Source organism: Perca fluviatilis, chromosome 23 (assembly GCF_010015445.1).
Source record: "Perca fluviatilis chromosome 23, GENO_Pfluv_1.0, whole genome shotgun sequence".
Taxonomy (NCBI): domain Eukaryota; kingdom Metazoa; phylum Chordata; class Actinopteri; order Perciformes; family Percidae; genus Perca; species Perca fluviatilis.
Genome location: NC_053134.1, coordinates 2360037 through 2380150, shown reverse-complemented (window position 1 = coordinate 2380150; position 20114 = coordinate 2360037). Strand labels below are relative to the sequence as shown.

Sequence of the window (20114 nt, the reverse complement as noted above, 5' to 3'; positions counted from 1 at the left end):
TTTGCCACTTTTTTCAACTTTTGTTGCATTTTTGTTGACATAGAGGCCTACAAAAGTCAGCAAAAAGTTCCTTAGCCATCAGAGAGTTTAGCAAGTCAAGCAAAACAAAGTAGCCTGACCAGCCAGCCCCACATCCAGATGTTGGGTCTGGGAACTCCCCATTGGTCAGGGGCGGGATAAACGGTTGTCTTTCAAATTCTCTCTGCACGCAATAGGACAGCGCTCCAACCAATCAGAGCAACGCTAGCTGATAGATTAAACTTTAAACTCCAAACACATCTTCCTTTTATTAAGAATGACTTCAGAGCCGTTCTTTGTTCTTTTCTCAAAGAAAAGCTGAACTCCAAGTCTTCAGAAGACCTCTGTTCACCAGCAGCAGCAGCAGCCATAAGCCCCGCCCACAGACTCTATACACGATGTGATTGGCCTGACTAGAGTTTGGTTTTTCCAACCCTGGCTGCAAATTACAGTTGCTACACACACAGCCGACTCACAGCAACCTGTTTCACAGCCTGAATATGAAAACAAATCTGCCAAAATTCTGCTTTGAGTGTTCAGTTTGAAAACCATTTCCCTGTCTTTTGGGGTTTGGCGCACATGATTAAATTTATTGCAAAACCTAAATTGACGAGGGAGCTGATGTTCTGCTGACGCTGTGTGTGTGTGTGTGTGTGTGTGTGTGTGTGTGTGTGTGTGTGTGTGTGTGTGTGTGTGTGTGTGTGTGTGTGTGTGTGTGTGTGTGTGTGTGTGTGTGTGAATGCATGCTGCAAGTCAGTGCCTCACTAGAGCATTGTCATTATGCACGGGCGTACTATCTTTGACTTCTACAGTATAACCATACAGACCTCTACAAATGTCAGACTGCTCGCTTGTAAATGTAAGGCATTTGAAAATGCCCAACGGCACACGGTGAGTTTGTTAAGCTAACACTGGACAGTGAAAAGAAAAAGACGGCACCCAAAATCCAGGTGACGCAAAGCACGTTTGAGAACACCGCCCGTATGACCCTGATAGTCAGATGGTGTAGCCTAATTAAAATTGCATTTTTCAGTTGTCATTTTAGACTTACTGTAGGCTAACGTTACTTGTTGCTTGGTAGTTCTTTGTACTGCTCAGTTGATTAAACGGAGTAAGTAAAAGCATGTTGTCGACAGAATAATAATTGTGATTCTTTATTCATACTGTAGAGTTGCACGGTCAGCATGTAAAGAAAATGTGATATTATTGGCACAAATTTTGGAACTGGTGCGCTATCTTGTAAGGACACGTGTAACAGATGTGATTAGGGTGTGAAGAGAAAGACAACCTCAGCTGATGATTTTCCAAGATTTATTTTCTGCAGAAGACAATAGAACATTAATTGGCTTCTGGTCTACTGTTTCCTTCTATCTGCACCTCTGCTCCTCAGCAACACAAGACGGTATTGTGAGGAGAAGACCGAAGCTACGGCAACTTAGGAGGTACAATAGAAGCGCAATGAGCAACAACATCTCCATTTGATAAATAAATTAAACTCAATAAGATAAAATTCACAAATACCCAACAAATCATTAAATAATGATTAAAATATGATTACAATTCAATTAAACATAAATTGGAAATTAGAATTAATAAAGTCCATTTTTAACTCACACGCACACGCTCTGTTTACCTGTGCCTGTGTTTCTTCTCTTTTAAGCCAGCTAAGCAGGACCTCTCACACTGCACATCCATTTTTGCGACACGACTGAAGCGTGGTGTCGCGACGAGTGAAGCCATGGAATGGGTGCAGCCGGGGGGTGTGTGGCAGGCGCTTGGCGGGGCAGGTTGGAGGTGGTTGGCCTGCCCTCCAGGAATGGGGTCAGGAACCCCATCACAGCCATGTATTTCCATGGCCGAGCCCCACTCCTGTTCCTCTCCCTCTCCTTCCTCTTTTCTCTCGTGAATTGGTCCCTCAAACTCTTCCACCTTGATCGGCACACATCCTCTATTAATAATAATAAAAAATGTATATATGAGAAAATGACATGTAGTCTATGAATATGGATGTGCAAGTACTGACAGTTATTGGTTTTAAGCTATTATTTTCAACTTACTTTAAGATGCATATTGATATACACATTCAAATGGTCAGATCTCTCATGAGTTAATTATGTATTTATTTAATTTTTCTTAAAAAGTTCCTCAGAATCTCTCTACCTACCAAACTACATGCTATCTTAAGTACTAGCCTATAACATGTGTCTGCAGATGCACATGTGCTGTCTGCTACTCATCTGTTGAATTAACATTTTATTTTACACACAAACTCACCAGGGACTCCAACAAGCTCTGCCACCCTCCTCCAGGCAGAATTCCGTTGGTTATTGTCCCTGTATGACAATAACGATGGGTCATACAAATTGGGCAAAGCTGCAATCAGTTCTTCCTCCATTTTTGCTACTTCTAGAAGAAAGGACCCACGGAGAGCCTTCCTCCCGTCTCCTCTGTGCTCTACTTCTATTGGATAGTCGCCTCGCGTTCAACGGATTCAATAGCATAAAGCTGGGCATCGGCCAGCTTTATATATTACTCATCATAAGTCATCATAAGTCATATATTACTACTTAATACAATTGTTTTTACTGGAAAGCCACTTTCCCAGTCTAACACGTATCATTTTGGGGGAAACAATGCAATGAAAAGAAGCAGGCAGACAGCAATTTAACTGTGACAAGGAAACCATTTATTTTTACAGCACATCTCACATCATATTATATCATTAGAAACAGCTGATCAGGCAGTTGTCTTTATTCAGCTGCCGCTTTTCCCTAAAAACACAAATAAAAAAGCGTTTAATCAACTTTATTTCAAACAAATCTAACTGACAGTATATTTCTGTCAAACATTTGTTTTAAATTAAATAAAAAATTTAAATTGACGTCTTTATTGGTATGTTTACCTTGCCAGAGTCACGGCTCTTCGCTCTCAACTTGTTGACCTGGGACTCTGCGATGTCAGCGCGCTCCTCAGCCTCCTCCAGCTCATGCTGCACCTTCCTGCACTTGGACAGATGGGTGTTGGCCTGCTCCTCCTGAAAAACCATAGAGATTGACATTTTTGAATCTCCTAAAAGACCAAAAGTTTTGTAAATGTATATATTGCCCTTACCGCCTCCTCGGCCTGCCTCTTGTAGGCCTTGACTTTGAGCTGCAACTTGTCAACTAGATCCTGCAGCCTGGCAACGTTTTTCTTGTCCTCCTCAGTCTGTTAAAGTTTATTTAAAGTAAATCAAGTCAGCTTTATTGTCAGATGTGCTATACATGCATGACATACGGCACAAATGAAATTTCAGTCCTCTCGGACCCCCAGTGCAAAATGCAATAAAAATAAATAAGTTTCTATAAATAGAAAAGACTTTATAGAATAAACAATCAACAATTTAACATGACATAAAAAAAACAATCAACAATTTAACATGATATAAAAATCAACAATCAACAATCTTTTTGTAATAAATATGTAAAGTTGATTTGCATGACAACTATCAAAGTGGCTGTACCTGATAGGTGAGCTCCTTCACTCTCCTCTCATATTTGCGGACACCCTTAATGGCATCTCCTCCGCGTCTCTGCTCAGCATCAACCTCTGCCTCCAGTTCACGCACCTTCAATGAACAATAAGGCAATAAGAATACATCTTTTTTTTTTTTATAAGTTCAGCTCTGCAAATTCTTTCTTTCTTTCTTTCTTACCCTGGACTCAAGCTTCTGGAGCTGCTTCTTGCCACCCTTCATGGCCAGGTTCTCAGCCTCATCCAGGCGGTGCTGCAGGTCCTTAACAGTGACCTCCAGGTTCTTCTTCATCCTCTCCAGGTGAGCGCTGGTATCCTGCTCCTTCTTCAGCTCCTCAGCCATCATAGCAGCCTAGAAGAGACAGCATAAAATGTTGATTAGAATAATCTTTAAAAAAAAAACACATTGGAATGAAAGTAAGAACAATTAAAATGTAAACCTACATCAGTGATGGCCTTCTTGGCCTTCTCCTCTGCATTTCTGGCTTCCTGAACAGTGTCATCCACTTCACCCTGGACCTGGACCAGGTCTGACTCAAGCTTCTTCTTGGAGTTCAGAAGGCTTGTGTTCTAAAAGGCAAAAACAAGATGTAGGCACATTAGTCATCATATGTTTGATTTTCACATGTTACTTAAAATGTCATTAGATTTTTGAATTATTGAAGAAATGATTTGGCTTATTCACCTGAGAATGCAGAAGTCCAACACGCTCACTGGCGTCCACCAGCTCCTGTTCAGCGATTTTGCGACTTCTCTCTGTCTGTTCCAGAGCAACTCTAAGTTCCTCGATTTCAGCTACCATCAGACCGTTCCTGCGATCCACCATAGCAGCTTGTTCCTTGAACTCCTCCTGGCCTCTGACAGCATCATCAAGGTGCAGTTGTGCATCCTAGAGAATAAATATCAGGACAATAGTCACATGAATGCCAAAATGTACCTGCACTGATCATAGTCTGTGCAACAATTCTGTGTATTACCTTCAGCTGTGTCTGCACATTCCTCAGCTGCTTCTGGGACTCAGCAGCCTGGCGATTGGAGTGGCTCAGCTGAATCTCCATCTCATTTAGGTCTCCCTCCATCTTCTTCTTGATTCTCAGGGCATCGTTTCTACTCCTGACCTCAGAATCCAGAGTGCTCTGCATGGAGTCAATCACCCTCTGGCTGTTCCTCTTGATCTGCTCCATCTCCTCATCTTTCTCTGCAAGCTTCCTGTCCACCTCACCCTTAATCTGGTTGAGCTCTAGCTGGACACGCAAGATCTTAGACTCCTCGTGTTCCAGAGTTCCCTGATGATATCAAAGAATTAAATATTAATCTCTGCCTTCAAACCTTTTTAAAGTATATTTGTCCATGATTTAGAAAATGTACCTCAGCCTCTTCAAGTGCTGTCTGGATCTCAGACTTTTCGGTCTCCACCTGCTTCTTGGACTTCTCCAGCTCATGGATGCTCTTGCCAGTCTCACCGATCTGTTCAGTCAGATCTGAGATCTCCTCTGCAGAGAGATACATGTGTTTTATATTGTTAAGCCTTGCAATGTAAAATATAAACATTTTATTCCAACACATGTTGAATACAATGTAAGAAATAAACAACGTGACATCATGACTTCGCGTCAACATACACGCCACTTTCCTAAAGCCAAGTGGCGTGTTATCTGGACGCATTTTGAGCTATCTGCGTGTATGTCTACGCTGTATACAGCGGACTGCCGCCACTTTCTAAAGCCACGTGGTGTGTTATCGCGAGGCTACGGTTGGTTTTAACGTCACATGCGGGGGAAAAGAAAACTGGTTGGGATTAGGAAAAGAAGAACGTGGTAAGGAAACATCACATGCAGGACACGACCCCTGGTCTCCTGGGTGAAAGTCCTGGGTTGTTTGACCCAACCTTCCCCCCACCGACCAAACTCCCTACCTGGATTTTCGCCCTTTCATACTACTCTCTACAGCATCAATTCACACGCAATCGCAAGGTAATGTTTAGTTTAGTTTAGTTTATTTAGCAGGACAATGTGCAGTTACATTAAAAAGATGGCTGCACCAGATTTAGCATTATGCTACTTTCCATCTGTAGTCCTCCACAATTATAATGACATAACAGAGTTAAGTACATGACAAAAACAATAAACATAACATGTTTATACAACAAAGACAGTTAAGACAATGTAAATAGACTATTTACACCGAAGGTGCAATACACAGATATACACAACAATGGAATAAAAAGCGTTAGTGAGAGCAGGTCTGATGGTCTAAAAGGAAATATTTAACTGCCCGCGAGAAGCTTTTAAAATTTGAGATATTCTTTAAAGTGTTAGGAAGCCCATTCCATTCTTTAACTGCTTTATAGGAAAAGGCTGATTGTTCAAGATGAAGATACAATACATGTAAGTCAATGGAATACAAACGGCGCTGATAAACACGCTGAAAAGCGAGTGTGCGTCTTCATAACACGCCAATAGCGGTATACCAATTGGCGTGTTATACATACGCCACTTCATGAGATCAGTCTGAAATAAATGTGTTGAATACAATGTAACTGTTACATAATGTAGAACTCACGTTGCAGGTTCTTGTTTTCACGCTTCAAAGTCTCCAGCTGATCCAGAGATTCCTCATAAGAGTTCTTCATCTTGAACAGCTCAGTGCTGAGAGAACGAGTCTCCTTCTGGGCTCCCTCGAGCTCTGCCTGACCCTCCTCGTACTTCTGTTTCCACTCTGCCAACACCTGAATAACACGATTGGTCATGTAGCAATATGAGGAAAAATAAATATCTTTCATTGTTTGTGTGGCTTGGCAACACAAAGTTAACAATGCTAACCTTGTCAAAGTTCCTCTGCTTCTTGTCCAGGTTGGCAGCCAGCCCATTGGCCCTCTCCACGTCAATCATGAGGTCCTCCACCTCACTCTGGAGCCTCTGTTTGGTTTTCTCCAGAGAAGCACACTTGGAGTTCACTGCCTCAATCTGCTCCTCAGCCTCCTGAAGACGCTGAGCCAGCTTTTTCCTGTTTGAAAAAGGTAAGATTAGTTTCCCACTAAAAACTATGAAGTGACCTAAAGCCTTAGTAACAATAATCTGCATGAGTTCTTGTATTTTGAGTGTTTTTTCATTGTTTGCTTGAAGCCTTAATATTCTTTGAGTAGCGAGTATTTCAAATAACAGGTTTTGGAAAGAGGGGATGGGCAATTTATAATCAGCCTAGTGTTCTTATTAATAGCTAGTTTTTAAAGATCAAGATCAGTGGTTCCCAAGGCACCCCTTCACAGGATGGGTGCAAGTCTTTATCTGGTTTGAGGTTTTTGGTAAAAAAAAAATATATATTTGCACATGTTAAACAAATTATGATAATACACTAGAATATATAATGTGTACAAAAGTCAACAAATATATACAAAAGTCTGTATGAAAACTATATATTTTTGTTCTCGCTTAAAATTGTAGGCAGGCTACTTAGTAGGCTAAACCTCCGGGACCTCTTAACCTGGGACCCCTGCTGTCATCAGGTCAGCTGCTAGCTGCTAGCTGCTAGCTGCTGCTCTTTTCTTAGACATGAGTAGAAAAAAGGTTGGGAACCACTGATCTAGATGAACAGATGAAGGCAGAACTGTAAAATGTTTGCTCCAAAGTTGAGTTATGCTAAAATGATACACTGGCCATTGAATTTTTTGAATGTTACTCACTTGGCTTCCTCAAGCTCCTCAGTGCGCTGGATAGCATCAGTTTCATACTTAGCTCTCCACTGAGCCACCTCACTGTTGGCCTTGGACATCCCACGCTGCAACTCAGCCTTGGCCTCTTGCTCCTCCTCAAACTGCTCCCTCAGCAGATCACAGTCATGGCGGGCTGATTGCAGTCCATGGGCAAGAGCATTCTTGGCCTGGTGTAACACATATGATTGAATTTACAAAATTCCTGAATCCCAAACTAAAAATACCAATACACACTTACTTAACAGTTTCTTACCTTAACCTCCTCTTCAACATGTCTTTTCAGCTCCTCAATCTGCTGTGTGAATGCCTGTTTGCCTCTGGTCAGCTGGGAGACGAGAGCTTCTTTCTCTTCAACTTGACGGCTGAACTCACCTTGTGTGAAAGATGCCACGGTACATTAGTTTGTGACACGTTTCTCAATAACATACACAACAGATCATTAACTGATAGCTTGTACTGTAGATACCATTTTCTGTCAGTAGACGTGCTCTCTGTGCACTTGTGTCATTGATTTGACGGACATTTTCATCATTCTTGGTCTTCAGTTCGCTGAGTTGGTCCTCTAGAGTACGGCACATCTTTTCAAGATTTCCCTAATGAGTAAATAGAGATGAGCTCAGTGATCAGATTGTATCTATAACGTGTACTTTCTTTTATACGGAGCCCCTCTAGTCCCACTTTGTCAAAAAAATTAATTATAACTATCTCGTGGCCTCAAGATAGTATCTCGTGGCCTCAAGATAGTAACTCGTGGCCTCAAGATAGTATCTCGTGGCCTCAAGATACTGTCTCGTGGCCTCAAGATACTATCTCGTGGCCTCAAGATAGTAACTTGTGGCCTCAAGATACTATCTCCTGGCCACAAGATAGTTACAATTAATTTTTTTGACAAAGTGGGACCGGGGGGCTCCGTACTTTTACTATATTAATTTGGTAATAAAATAGCATGTAATGCATTGTGTGTACCTTTGATTTAGCAACATTCTCCATGTTGCTGGAGAGGTCATCAATCTCCATTTTGTATTCACTCTTTTCCTTCTCAAGCTTCTGCTTTACACGCTGGAGGTTGTCGATCTGCTCTCCCAGCTCAGCGACGCTGTCAGCCTGCTTCTTGCGAAGAGCAGCGGCAGTGGCTTCGTGCTGCAGAGTGGACTCCTCAAGATCACGACGGAGCTTCTGGAACTCGGCTTCGCGCTTCTTGCTCATCTCAATCTGAGAAGCAGTGGCACCGCCGGCCTCCTCCAGCCTCTCGCTGATCTCCTCAAGTTCCCTGGAGAGGTCAGCTCTCTGCTTCTCAACCTTGGCACGAGCAGCACGCTCAGCCTCAATCTCCTCCTCCAGTTCCTCAATACGAGCCTGTTGAATGTAGATATAAGGTCTTTCAGTAAACTTTCACTTTTAATAAACAAAATTGGAAATATCAGAAATGTTTTCTTTAAAACCATATGTCACCTGGAGCTCCTTGATCTTCTTCTGAAGCTGAGCACCCAATGACTGCTCATCTTCAACTTTGCTAAGGAGCTGACTGATTTCAAAGTCCTTCCTGTGAGAAGTTTAGATGAAGTACATAGAGTTCATGCAGTTGACCACAAATTTTAAAAGAATGATTCTTGTGTACAAATTCAAAAACTGTTACTTTTTAATTTTCTCATCAGACTGTTGCTTCTCATTCTCAAGATCCATGATGGATTCCTGGGCCAGTTTCAGATCACCCTCAAGCTTTCTCTTGGATCTCTCAAGGTCCATACGGAGCTTCTTCTCTTGCTCCAGAGAACCCTCAAGCTGAAAAATACGATTCATTTTTAATCATCAAATTCAAGAATCCTGCTTTGCCAATCCAAGAGACTTTGTAAACTTACATCATCCACTTGCTGCTCAAGCTTGGTCTTGGCCTTGGTCAGAGTGTTGACTTTGTCTTCCTCTGCCTGCAGGTCATCAAGAGTCTGCTGATGAGCCTCCTGAAGGGCTTTCTTTTCCTTGGTCAGCTTAGCAATGCTCTCATCCTGAGAGGCCATCTCCTCAGTCAGGTTCTTCACCTAAATGTGCAAGAAAAATATTCTTTAAAAAAGTCTTTAAACTGTCATCATTATAATCTTACTTGATATGCTGGACAGATTATTACAGTTTTTCCTCTGGGTTCTTTTTTAAAGGGCAGGTGGGGGAAGAGTTAACGTTAAGGTTGAAAATGACTGGGGGTGCACTAGTATCTACGCTACCAGCCTGTAACAGCAATGAAAAATAGCAAATGGTCAGAATGTATTTAGCGGGAAAACATTACATTACATTATGTAGTGTCCTTTCTCTCTAAGAACGAGTTTGGTTTCAGTCTTTGGGTGAGAATAAAATCAGTTTACTACTGTGAGTCCGTTCAGCTTGACATATATCAACCACAGCTAATGAACAGTTCCAGATAAAGAACGCATTAAGCAGTGCCCGTATCACATCACATTTTTTACATAACCTGGAAAAGTTTGAAACTGTAAGTGAATACAGCCTGTCGTGTGAATACATCTCCTGCAGCAGGGGTGTGGCAGATGGACTGCAGGGTGCACACACTTCTTTTCTCATCGGGGGGGTCAGAGAAACAGTAAATATAATAAATTCAGTCACCGTAACGGTATTTTCTAAGCCACTGTGGCTATTCTATTCCACGGGACCTGCGTGAGCGTGGCTTCCATGAGAATTAGCCATCAAGGCTTTTGTCCCTGTGTATCACTCTGCATGAGGTGAAAACGCTGTACTCGTGCTGTTGTTTGGTTGTCATGACTTTGCAATCAATTGACGTCCTTGCACTGTTCCAGTCGCTCACCCTCAACCTCAGCTCTGCAGAGTCGGGAAATTGGGACTTAATGAAAAAGTAAAATTCTGAAGCTGCGCCGCCAATAATTCTGCAGTGGCGGGTCTCCCCACCAGAATGTATTTAGCGGTAAAAACTATTATGTACAAACCTTGTTCTCTGTGGCATGTTTCTCTTTTTCCACTTTGGCCAAGGTAAGCTCCAGGTCATCAATATCCTTCTTGAGCTCTGAGCATTCGTCCTCCAGCTTTCTCTTCTTGGCAGTGAGCTCAGCATTGACTTCCTCCTCATCCTCCAGTCTCTCAGTTGTCTCTTTGAGTTTGGCCTCCATCTGAATCTTACTCTTGATAAGTCCCTCACATCTCTCTTCAGCATCATTCAGATTCTCTGATTCCTAGTTAATTTGATAAAGATAGAGGTTAGCACATCAACTTTGAAAAACATGAAAAGCACAATTTTCTGTTGACGTGTACTTACAGATGCTACTTGCAGCTGCAGATCATTCCTCTCCTGCAGAATTGACACCATCTTCTCCTCCAGTTCCTTCTTCTTGGCCAGGGCAGCAGCCAAGTCAGTTTTCATCTTATCATAGTTCTCCTTCATATTTGCCAGCTCCTTCTCAGTTTCAGCAGTCTTCAGCAGAGGTTTGATTTTGTAGTACACCTTCATCCATGGCCAGTGTTTGACATTCATGAATGACCGGATATTGTACTGGATGGAATATATGGCTTCCCTGCGGACAAGAAGTAGCTGTTGTAAACAATATTGTTAGTGATTTTTAATTAATTCAGAATGAGCTTTTTTTTATCCCTTTTTTTTTCGTCCTTTTTCCCACCTTCTTTTTTATGACATAACCACGGGCCAAAGCCTGAGTCATGGTGACCAGCGATGACAGTTTTTCATCTCTCATCTCCTCAAGGACACCCAGCAGACCGGCCTTGAAGAACACCTGATCAAACACAGAATAAAAATGAACGTAGGATGAACTCAGATAGTGAATACTTCACACACTGTAAAACAAAAACAAAAAAAACACTTTCACCTACGGTACCCACATGGTCCAGGGCTTCTAAAGGCCCAGACACACTGACCAGATGGCCGACCGTCAGCAGTAAAGCCAGTGTGACTGATCAGTCTCCCCGAGTTGGTCCAAAAAGTTCCTCAGAACACCGCAGAGACGAGACGTTAATACGTCTCTATAACAGCAGGCGGCACTAATCTGTATTGTCACCCAAACATGAAAACCGGCAGCTGATTGGACGAACGCGTCCCGTGGGTGTCTGGTTTCTCCGGAAATTCAAAGCCAGACTATCGGGGCGGCTCGTTCAGAATACGATCTCATATTGTACTAAAATGGTTCACCTGTGTCAGAGCTTTTAAGTGAAGGTGTTTTATAAATGGCCACATGCAGGCTGCTCTGCCTCTATCCTAACAATAAATCACTTATTACTTGGCTCCAAACTCTACAATCCCGTAAGTAGTTTAGAGATATTTTGCTTTATTATTAACAGATATAATACATAATTAACAGAAAAACAATCAAACACACAGGACTGAACAATCTAACCTCTTTGTCTAATCTAACCTCTTTCATTAATCTACAGTAAAAAAAAGACAGCAAGGTGTTTACCTTTGTGTGTCCGAATTTGTACTCGTCATGTGGAATATCAATTGACCCAAGCAGCTTCTCTGAAGCCTTCTTGTTGTCAATGAACTGGCCCTCGGGGATGACACTGGCATTCAGCACCTTGTACCTTTTTTATGAGAGTTAGTGGTCAGTGTGAGCATTTTCTTTTAATAATCTTTATCAAAATTCTTTTAAAATATCCATTAATACCTCTGCTTGAAGTCAGCGTAGAGGATTCGGCTGGGGAAACCTTTTCTGCAGATTCTGATACCCTCCAGCACACCGTTACACCTGAGCTGGTGGATGACCAGGAAGTTCTCCATCAGACCTGTAAACATCACATTTCTTAATGACTTCTTTGAATAAATAGTCTTAGTTAAAGCAGCACAAAATTAAGGAAACCATATCAACAAAACCACTCCTCAAATAATCTCTTGAGATGATGTTCTCTATGTACCTGGAGTCTTTGACTCATTGGGAATCAGGCAGCGCACAAAGTGAGGATGAGTGCTCCTCAAGTTAGTCATCAGCTTCCCCAAGTTCTCCTGTAGATCCAAAATGGGGAGTCTTATGACATGTAATCAATTGTGAGTTTGAACATAAACTGAGCTATATATACATACATAGACATGTTTGCAACATTACCCTAAACTGTGAAGACACAGTCTGCATAGAACCACCCTTCTTCTTGCCTCCCTTCTTGGTAGTATCTGTTGATATTTTTAATTAGACATGTTTCGTTAGGATGAAATAAAATGTACATTAACACTTGCTACAGTTACTTAAACATATACAGTATAGCCTAAAAACATGTTTCAGTTTACTGTAGTTACTACCATACCCTCAATGACAGGAGGGAAGCAGAGAGCCAGCAGTTTCACTGGGGATTTCTGGTACAACTGACAGACGGAGTCATTCAGTGGATCCTTGTTCTTGTCCAGCCAGCCAGCGATATTGTAGTCCACGGTACCAGCGTAGTGCACCAGGGAGAAGTGGGCCTCAATCTTGCCTTTCTTGGGGGGCTTAGGCTTCTCAAATGCTTTGGTTTTTCCAAGATGCTGGTCATACAGCTTGTTCTTGAAGGATGTGTCTGAGGCCTTGGGGAACATGCACTCCTCTTCAAGGATGGAGAAGATGCCCATGGGCTTGAAAAAAGTGGGAAGACGTATGTCATTAAGTGATACATTTATTAAAATTAAGAACAATTATATATAATCACCAAATTATTACCTTTTCAATGAGCTCAATGCAGGCAGCCAAGTCCATGCCAAAGTCAATGAACTCCCAGATAATACCCTCCTTCTTGTACTCTTCTTGCTCCAGGACAAACATGGTGTGGTTGAAAAACTGTTGCAGTTTCTCATTGGTGAAGTTGATGCACAGCTGTTCCAGGGTGTTGAACTGTGAGGGGACAATTAACCAGTATAATCTCTCGCAGGGCAATAAGAAGGATTCTGTTATGAAAAGTATCTAGCTTCTGAATTGTTGGAAATGAAGCTTACTTCAAAGATTTCAAAACCAGCAATGTCCAGGACACCGATGTAGAACTGTCTTGTTTGTTTAGTGTCCAACATCTCGTTAATACGAACGACCATCCACAAGAACATCCTCTCATAGATAGCCTTGGCCAGGGCTGTCACTGAGTTCATCACCTGAATAAAAACAAGGATGTGATTTGACCTTTTTGTAAAACCATTGGTATTGCTTTCTGGTATTTCTTCTAATCTCTTTAATAAAGGCAGGAATTTGTGTGAGTGAGTCAGTCCGTCCAAAAACATTTTTTTGCCGACAATAGATATTAAACAAAAGCCAGGCACCATATGGTGTTCGGCAAAGCCTTTCTTCCTCCTGGCAGCTGCCTCCGCAGACAAACTAACCCAAGGTCCGGTTCCGCATCTACCTGTACCATTCAGTTCAGTTTTTATGCTCCACATATTTGGAACAAACTCCCAGAAAACTGTAGGTCCGCTGCAACTCTCAGTTCTTTTAAATCTAAGCTAAAGACCTATCTTTTTGATGTTGCTTTTCTTTAAATAATCTATTAACTTTAATTTTTTATACTGCACTGTAACTTTTATTCTTATACTGCACTATCAATTTTATTCTTGTCTTTTAATGTTTTTAATTTGTTTATTAATGTTTTTAAATTGTTTTAAATTGTTTTTAACTGCTCTTTAATGTTTTATGTAAAGCACTTTAAATGGCCCTGTTGCTGAAATGTGCTCTACAAATAAAGCTGCCTTGCCTTGCCTTACCATGGCTGTATAATAAGAATGGCCGGTACCCTGTCACTGACATTTGCTCAGAGCGGATGGGATTACTTGAAGTAGTAGAATGATTTTACCAAGGAAAGCAGCGTGAATGCAAGGAGTAATCACTCTCACAAAAACAGCGTCCTTTACTAACTCAGCCTTTCTTTAACATGGCAATGTGTTGGCAGTGTTAGAACTAGGCCTAGTCAAAACGTTTTTTTCCGAAGTAAATTTTTTTATCACCACACACAGTCCTGCATTCTGATGTCTACTTAAAGTAAAAGTAACTTAAAGACAGGAATTATTAGCAGAATGTACTTACATACTGTACTTACAAAATAATGCTGCATAGTGTAATGATGAATAACTTTGTGAGGAAAAATCTTAATCTGCAATGTAACCAGTAACATTTCTCTGTCAGGGAAAGGTAGCAGTACGTTTTCCTCTGAAGTAGGACACAGTAAGTCAGAACTGCAGTTGAGTTGCCCATTTTTAAGTGCTTTGTAAGTTATTTATTGGTACAATGATTTAGGATTGTAACATATATATTGTATTTTTCATATCTGAACATTATAATGAATCTATTGCTGTTTGTGGTCCTTTTACCTTGGGCCCACAGGCAATGGTAAAGTTTGGTCTTGATGTTTTCTCCCCCGAACCAGTGTATTTCATAAGTTTTTCGGAGCTATGGTTTGGGTATGTGACGCAACTATGTCATGGCAGGTGTATTGCTCAGGACCCAAGGAAGCGCAGTGTGAGCATTAAGTTGACTGTATGATGGATTCTCGAGAAAGCTACAAGCACCAATACCACAGGCCAAGCAATCCGCCTGAACGGGCACCTCACTAGTGAGGTAAATAATACAAAAGATCTAATAATAAAAAAATGACATATAAGACGGTCCTAGACTTATTCTACATTATGTATTTAGCATTCATTGTGTAAAACTCTTAAAGTAGCAATATATTGACCACTGCCTTTGTATTCTAATTTCCAATAAACCCTTTGCTACATTCATTTAGTAAAACTAACATTACTAATCTGCTTTTTAAATTGTAGGATATTGATAATTCATGTTTACCTGAGGTACAGTCTGTCCCTTGGTGACATACTCATTTCCGACCTTCACTCTGGGAAAGCACAGAGCCTTGAGCATGTCAGCGGAGTTCAGACCCAGCAAGTAAGCAACCTTGTCAGCCTCTGAAAATAGTTCAGAGATTTCCATCATGATATGAACAGAGACCAGTGTGATTAAGAACCTCCTTACTGTTGTTCCCAAGCTATACACTTTGAGCTGACATTAAACACTCACCCTCTGTGCCATCAGGCTCAGCCTGCTCCTCGCGCTGCTTCTGCTTGAACTTCATGTTACCATGGTGGAGCACAGCACCAGTCATCTTGTAGATGGCCATTTTCTCTTCATGAGTGAAGCCCAGGATATCAATAGCGTTCTGAGTTCAAAAGAGGTCCACACAAAATATAATCACTTTAGGAAAATGCAATTGCATTTAATGCAAAACATTTTTTTTTATATTTTGAAGTGAAGATCACTCACATCAGTGGCTTCCAGCTCAACTTTGTCATCAATGCTGGCCACAGTGATCTGACCCATGCTACACATGGGGAAGTCGTAGGGGTTGGTTGAGATGAGTGCCAAATCTGGAGATCAAAAAAAGGGCGAAAATGTCAGAACATTTGTTCCAAAATGAAAAGAGGTTAAACAATGTGCAACACCAATCTGCTTACCAATCAGCTCAGGGATGTGGCCGGTCATCATCTGGAAGAAGATGTGGTAGCCTCTTTCATCAGAAAGCTGGTATGTCACTCTTGACTTCTCCAACAGATCTACAAATATTGTTCATAAATTACAGTCTGGCCAATTCTCAATTCCAGTTGTTTGTATGTACTATGAGTAGTATTACTTACATGTCTCAATATCAGCACTTGCCAGTTTACCAGTTGCGCCGAAATGGATTCTGATGAATTTACCCTGTTTGGATCAAAGGATTTTTATTCCCTCCACATTGGCAATCTGTGACAAGACCTCTCTCATGTGTAGAAATTGTTCCATACTTACAAAACGAGAAGAGTTGTCATTCCTAATAGTTTTGGCGTTACCATAGGCCTCCAGCAGGGGATTGGCTGCAATAATCTGATCCTCCAGTGACCCCTATAATCCAGGTTTAGAATTACTGTCAAGAAATGACTTTTTGACATTTTTTCCCCTGGCAAAAAATAATCAATAGAAAGAGAACCCTGAATTTTAATCGTACAGTAACATACCTTTGAGTCGTCCTTCTTCGGTCCACCAACTGCGATTGTTGCAAAGTACTGGATGACACGCTTGGTGTTCACAGTCTTTCCAGCACCAGATTCTCCACTAGGTATAGACACAGATGTATACGATTTGATCAAGATATTTAACTTTGTTAAAGGTCCCATGGCATGAAAATTTCACTTTATGAGGTTTTGTAACATTAATATGAGTTCCCCAGCCTGCCATAAGGAGCAAGGTTACCTCCCCTTTCTCTACTTTGCCCGCCCGGAGAATTTGGCCCACCCATGAGAGAGAGACATCATGGCTTTCAAAGGAGCAAAGTGGCAGTTGGTCAAGACCACTATATAAAAGAGACTTCAGATACAGTATTAGAGGACCACTAAGGTCTATATAAAAGAGACTTCAGATACAGTATTAGGGGACCACTAAGGTCTATATAAAAGAGACTTCAGATACAGTATTAGAGGACCACTAAGGTCTATATAAAAGAGACTTCAGATACAGTATTAGGGGACCACTAAGGTCTATATAAAAGAGACTTCAGATACAGTATTAGGGGACCACTAAGGTCTATATAAAAGAGACTTCAGATACAGTATTAGGGGACCACTAAGGTCTATATAAAAGCATCCAAAGAGCAGCGTGTCATGGGACCTTTAAACAAAGTCTACAAATGTAAATGTAACAAACTCACGTGATCAAGACAGACTGGTTCTCCCTATCTGTTAAAGCAAAAACAAAATAATTAACTATCATTTACTGCAACAGAAACTTCATATACTGATAAATTGTTCTCGTAATGACTTACCAGTTTGCATGAACTGAAAAGCGTTGTCAGAGACAGAGAAGATGTGGGGTGGAGCCTCCATACGCTTCTTGCCTCTATAGGCAGCTACACATTCAGCATCGTACACTGGGAGCCACTTGTAGGGGTTCACAGTGGCACAGAACAACCCAGAGTAGGTCTGAAAGTGATCATAGAGATTCAGTGAACAGTTAACTCTATGTTTCCTACAAGTTTAGCAATTTGCAATAGTTCTCTTTTCTCATTAGGCAGACTGTCTTACGTAGATCATCCATGCTGCGTAACGCTCTTTGAGGTTATACAGCACAGAGGCTTCATTGAGATGGGTCATCATGGCCATGTCCTCAATCTTGTCATACTTGGGAGGGTTCATTGGATAGACGTCAGCTTCTTTCACTACCCTCTCCTGGAATAGGACATTTGTCACAATGAGAACTAATCATATTGATTATCCCAGTTGACTCTGACTTTATGATACTAACCTCCTTAGTGGTCAGGATTTCGACCGTGACTTTGTCACCATCTTTCTTGACGATTTTTGCCTTCAAGTACAGCTCCTTGACATCGGCCACATAGCAGGCAGTCTTGGCATCAAATGGTAAAGTTTGAGCCTCAATTCTCTCCCTTTCTGGCTTACGAAGGTAAATAGCAGCTTTGCCATAAGTGGCCATCTCCGCGTCCGTACTCATGGTGGCAGCTGATTTCTGTTAGATAATTACAAAGTAAGTGCCATCTTAGAGTTTTTAAGTCCATGTAATTAAACTTTAGTGATCACTGCTCATTTATATCATGGGTAATATGTGTTTTTATTTATAGTTGAGGTATGAGGTCATGGGCATGAGGGAGGTGTGTAAGTGTGCATAGTTTATATTTTTTTTATTATGTATTTCTAAGCTGCAAACTGGATTGCTCCAACCAACTTTAGTTGTGTAAAAATATGCAATAACATTAAAGATCTATCTATCTATCTTAAACAGCACTTAAAATTTTGCTGTATAGGAAACATATCCACACTGAAACCATGTCTTTGTTTCGTTACAGGTGGGCTTTGACTCACAAAGTGACTCAATCCTTTTCACACTAGGTTATTACTGAGAATAAATATTAACCTATTGTTTGGTTTTGTCAAAATTTGTGGATGAATTACTGCAGACATTCAATAAATGAGACATTTTGCACATGTATTAAATACTTATGAAAAAGACAGTTCATATTTAAAAGTTGTCCTTACCTGATCTCTCTGTCAACAGTAATCACCAATCCTTCTCAAAAGGTCCGGTTCTTCTTTTTAGAGTAGGTGTCAAAACAAGATGCACTCAAAGCAGGAGCTCCCAGGTCTTCTGTGTCACAAACTGTGTCCACAAGTAGCTTTTATATTAATCATTTTTTGATGACACCCCAAAAGTTAAATGTGGTAAGCCTACTAAATTTGGTATCACAGATAGGCAGATATTTGTTGCGATTAAATATCCTGTTTCAGGTTTCTGTGGATATTGCCAGGTCTTGATTTGATTTTTGCTTACGCTGTACTGAAATTAAAGAGTATTGTTGGCTCTCGATCACCCCCTTGATTTCACCATTTAAAAATAGGACTGTCAAGCAATAATTATTCATTATATTTCATTACAATTCATTACATGCTTTGTGATTTATGTAAATGAATCTCATATCAATATAAAAAATCTAAATCAAATGAAATGGATTTTGGTAGATGAGAACTAGTGTGTCTCTTAATTGTGTTTTGCTGTTCTTTTCATTCCTTTGATCTCTTATCACACTAACACAACACACACACACACACACACACACACACACACACACACACGGTGTGCAGCATTGAGAGAGAAAGGTCCAGTGACGATTTGGCAGTCTACTAACTAGTTGCTCTCATTACTGATGTTTAATTTCCAGCTTGCTGTGTAAATTGAGACAGGTAACATTACGGTCAGTGACCTACATAATGATACTACATTGCAACATCTCTCAGGCAGTAATAGTTCAACTCTGTCCAAAAAAAATGAATTAAGACATAGCAGCTGCCTGATAATCCTGGCTCCTCTGCCTGTTTCAGAACCAGAGTCAGTTTGAATGGCCAAGTAACAAGGGAGTAAATCCCAGAGGGGTCGGGGGGGTCAGGACCCCCCCCCCCTATCTAAGGGTTGTCCCCCCCTAGAAATATCATTAAAACAATGCTGTGTATTGTAAATAACATAAGGATGTATACTTAAAATATCTGTGTAAGTACTAAAACAATACAAACCCCAAAAAATGCTTTTTAAGTTTAGAAACATTTTGAGACCCCCCTCTGTTGCCTCACAGTGGTTTGGTCCACTGCATGCTGTAGGATCTGTGTCAGTACCCGATCCGTTCCACCTGCACGATCCGTTCTGCGCATGCGCAGTTGTACGAGGATTTACGACACTACCCGATCTGTTCCACGCTAGCCTCTGCCGTTAGCCTCCACAGGCCAGCTAACGTTAGTTTAACAGCTAATTCGGCTAACCGCTAGCTGAGACAGCATGTAGCTAAACTTTAAAAGACCCTCAAAATAAAACTTGAAAATAAACGTTAACATATATAACAGCTGTTACGTCAGTTCTACTTTACTTGTGCTCATTTAAAATACAATCACTCAACACTTGTCTTTATTGTTATTACTGTAAAGTCTTAATTTAGCTGTAGCCTGCTTTTCCCATTAAGTTTGACTTAACGTCATTTTAGACTGAATCTAGCTGTCCGTTCTGCCTGCACGATCCGTTCTGCGCATGCGTTATTTTTGACTGAATCTAGCTGTCGGCTAGCGGTTAGCCGAATTAGCTGTTAGCTAGACTAACGTTAGCTTCCCGGTGAAGGCTAGCGTCGAACAGATCGGGCAGGTCGTAAAACAGTATTATCATCTGCGCATGAGCGAACATTTTGCGCATGCGCAGAATGGATCGTGCAGGTGGAACGGATCGGGTACTGACAATCTGCACTACACTCACGGTGACAGTCACATCGGGTAGTGACAGGAATGTAGTCAGTAGGCGGTTCAAGGCTGTTTTATTCACATTAAACATCGGATGAAGTTTTTCTTTTCTCAAATAGAAATAATGCTGAGTAATTAATGAAT

General features: G+C 41.1%; 1 protein-coding gene across 1 annotated transcript; it reads right to left on the bottom strand.

The window, feature by feature from the left end:
• Window positions 1-2747: 2747 nt before the first annotated feature.
• On the bottom strand, window positions 2748-18343 carry LOC120553528 (myosin heavy chain, fast skeletal muscle-like). Its single transcript, XM_039792051.1, has 40 exons — window positions 18234-18343; window positions 17485-17706; window positions 17265-17408; window positions 17006-17162; window positions 16892-16919; window positions 16203-16299; window positions 15997-16089; window positions 15846-15909; window positions 15666-15764; window positions 15475-15578; window positions 15232-15370; window positions 15001-15119; window positions 13170-13319; window positions 12898-13068; window positions 12509-12812; window positions 12313-12377; window positions 12125-12212; window positions 11878-11995; window positions 11671-11794; window positions 10858-10989; window positions 10518-10778; window positions 10192-10434; window positions 9103-9279; window positions 8880-9025; window positions 8696-8786; window positions 8210-8599; window positions 7710-7836; window positions 7497-7615; window positions 7214-7410; window positions 6354-6537; window positions 6094-6259; window positions 4900-5024; window positions 4509-4817; window positions 4217-4420; window positions 3976-4101; window positions 3713-3883; window positions 3521-3625; window positions 3130-3225; window positions 2921-3052; window positions 2748-2789 (listed from the first exon to the last, which is right to left on the bottom strand). The coding sequence occupies exons 2-40, from the start codon at window positions 17689-17691 to the stop codon at window positions 2769-2771; spliced, it is 5793 nt and encodes a 1930-aa protein (XP_039647985.1). The 5' UTR covers window positions 17692-17706; window positions 18234-18343; the 3' UTR covers window positions 2748-2768.
• Window positions 18344-20114: the final 1771 nt, after the last annotated feature.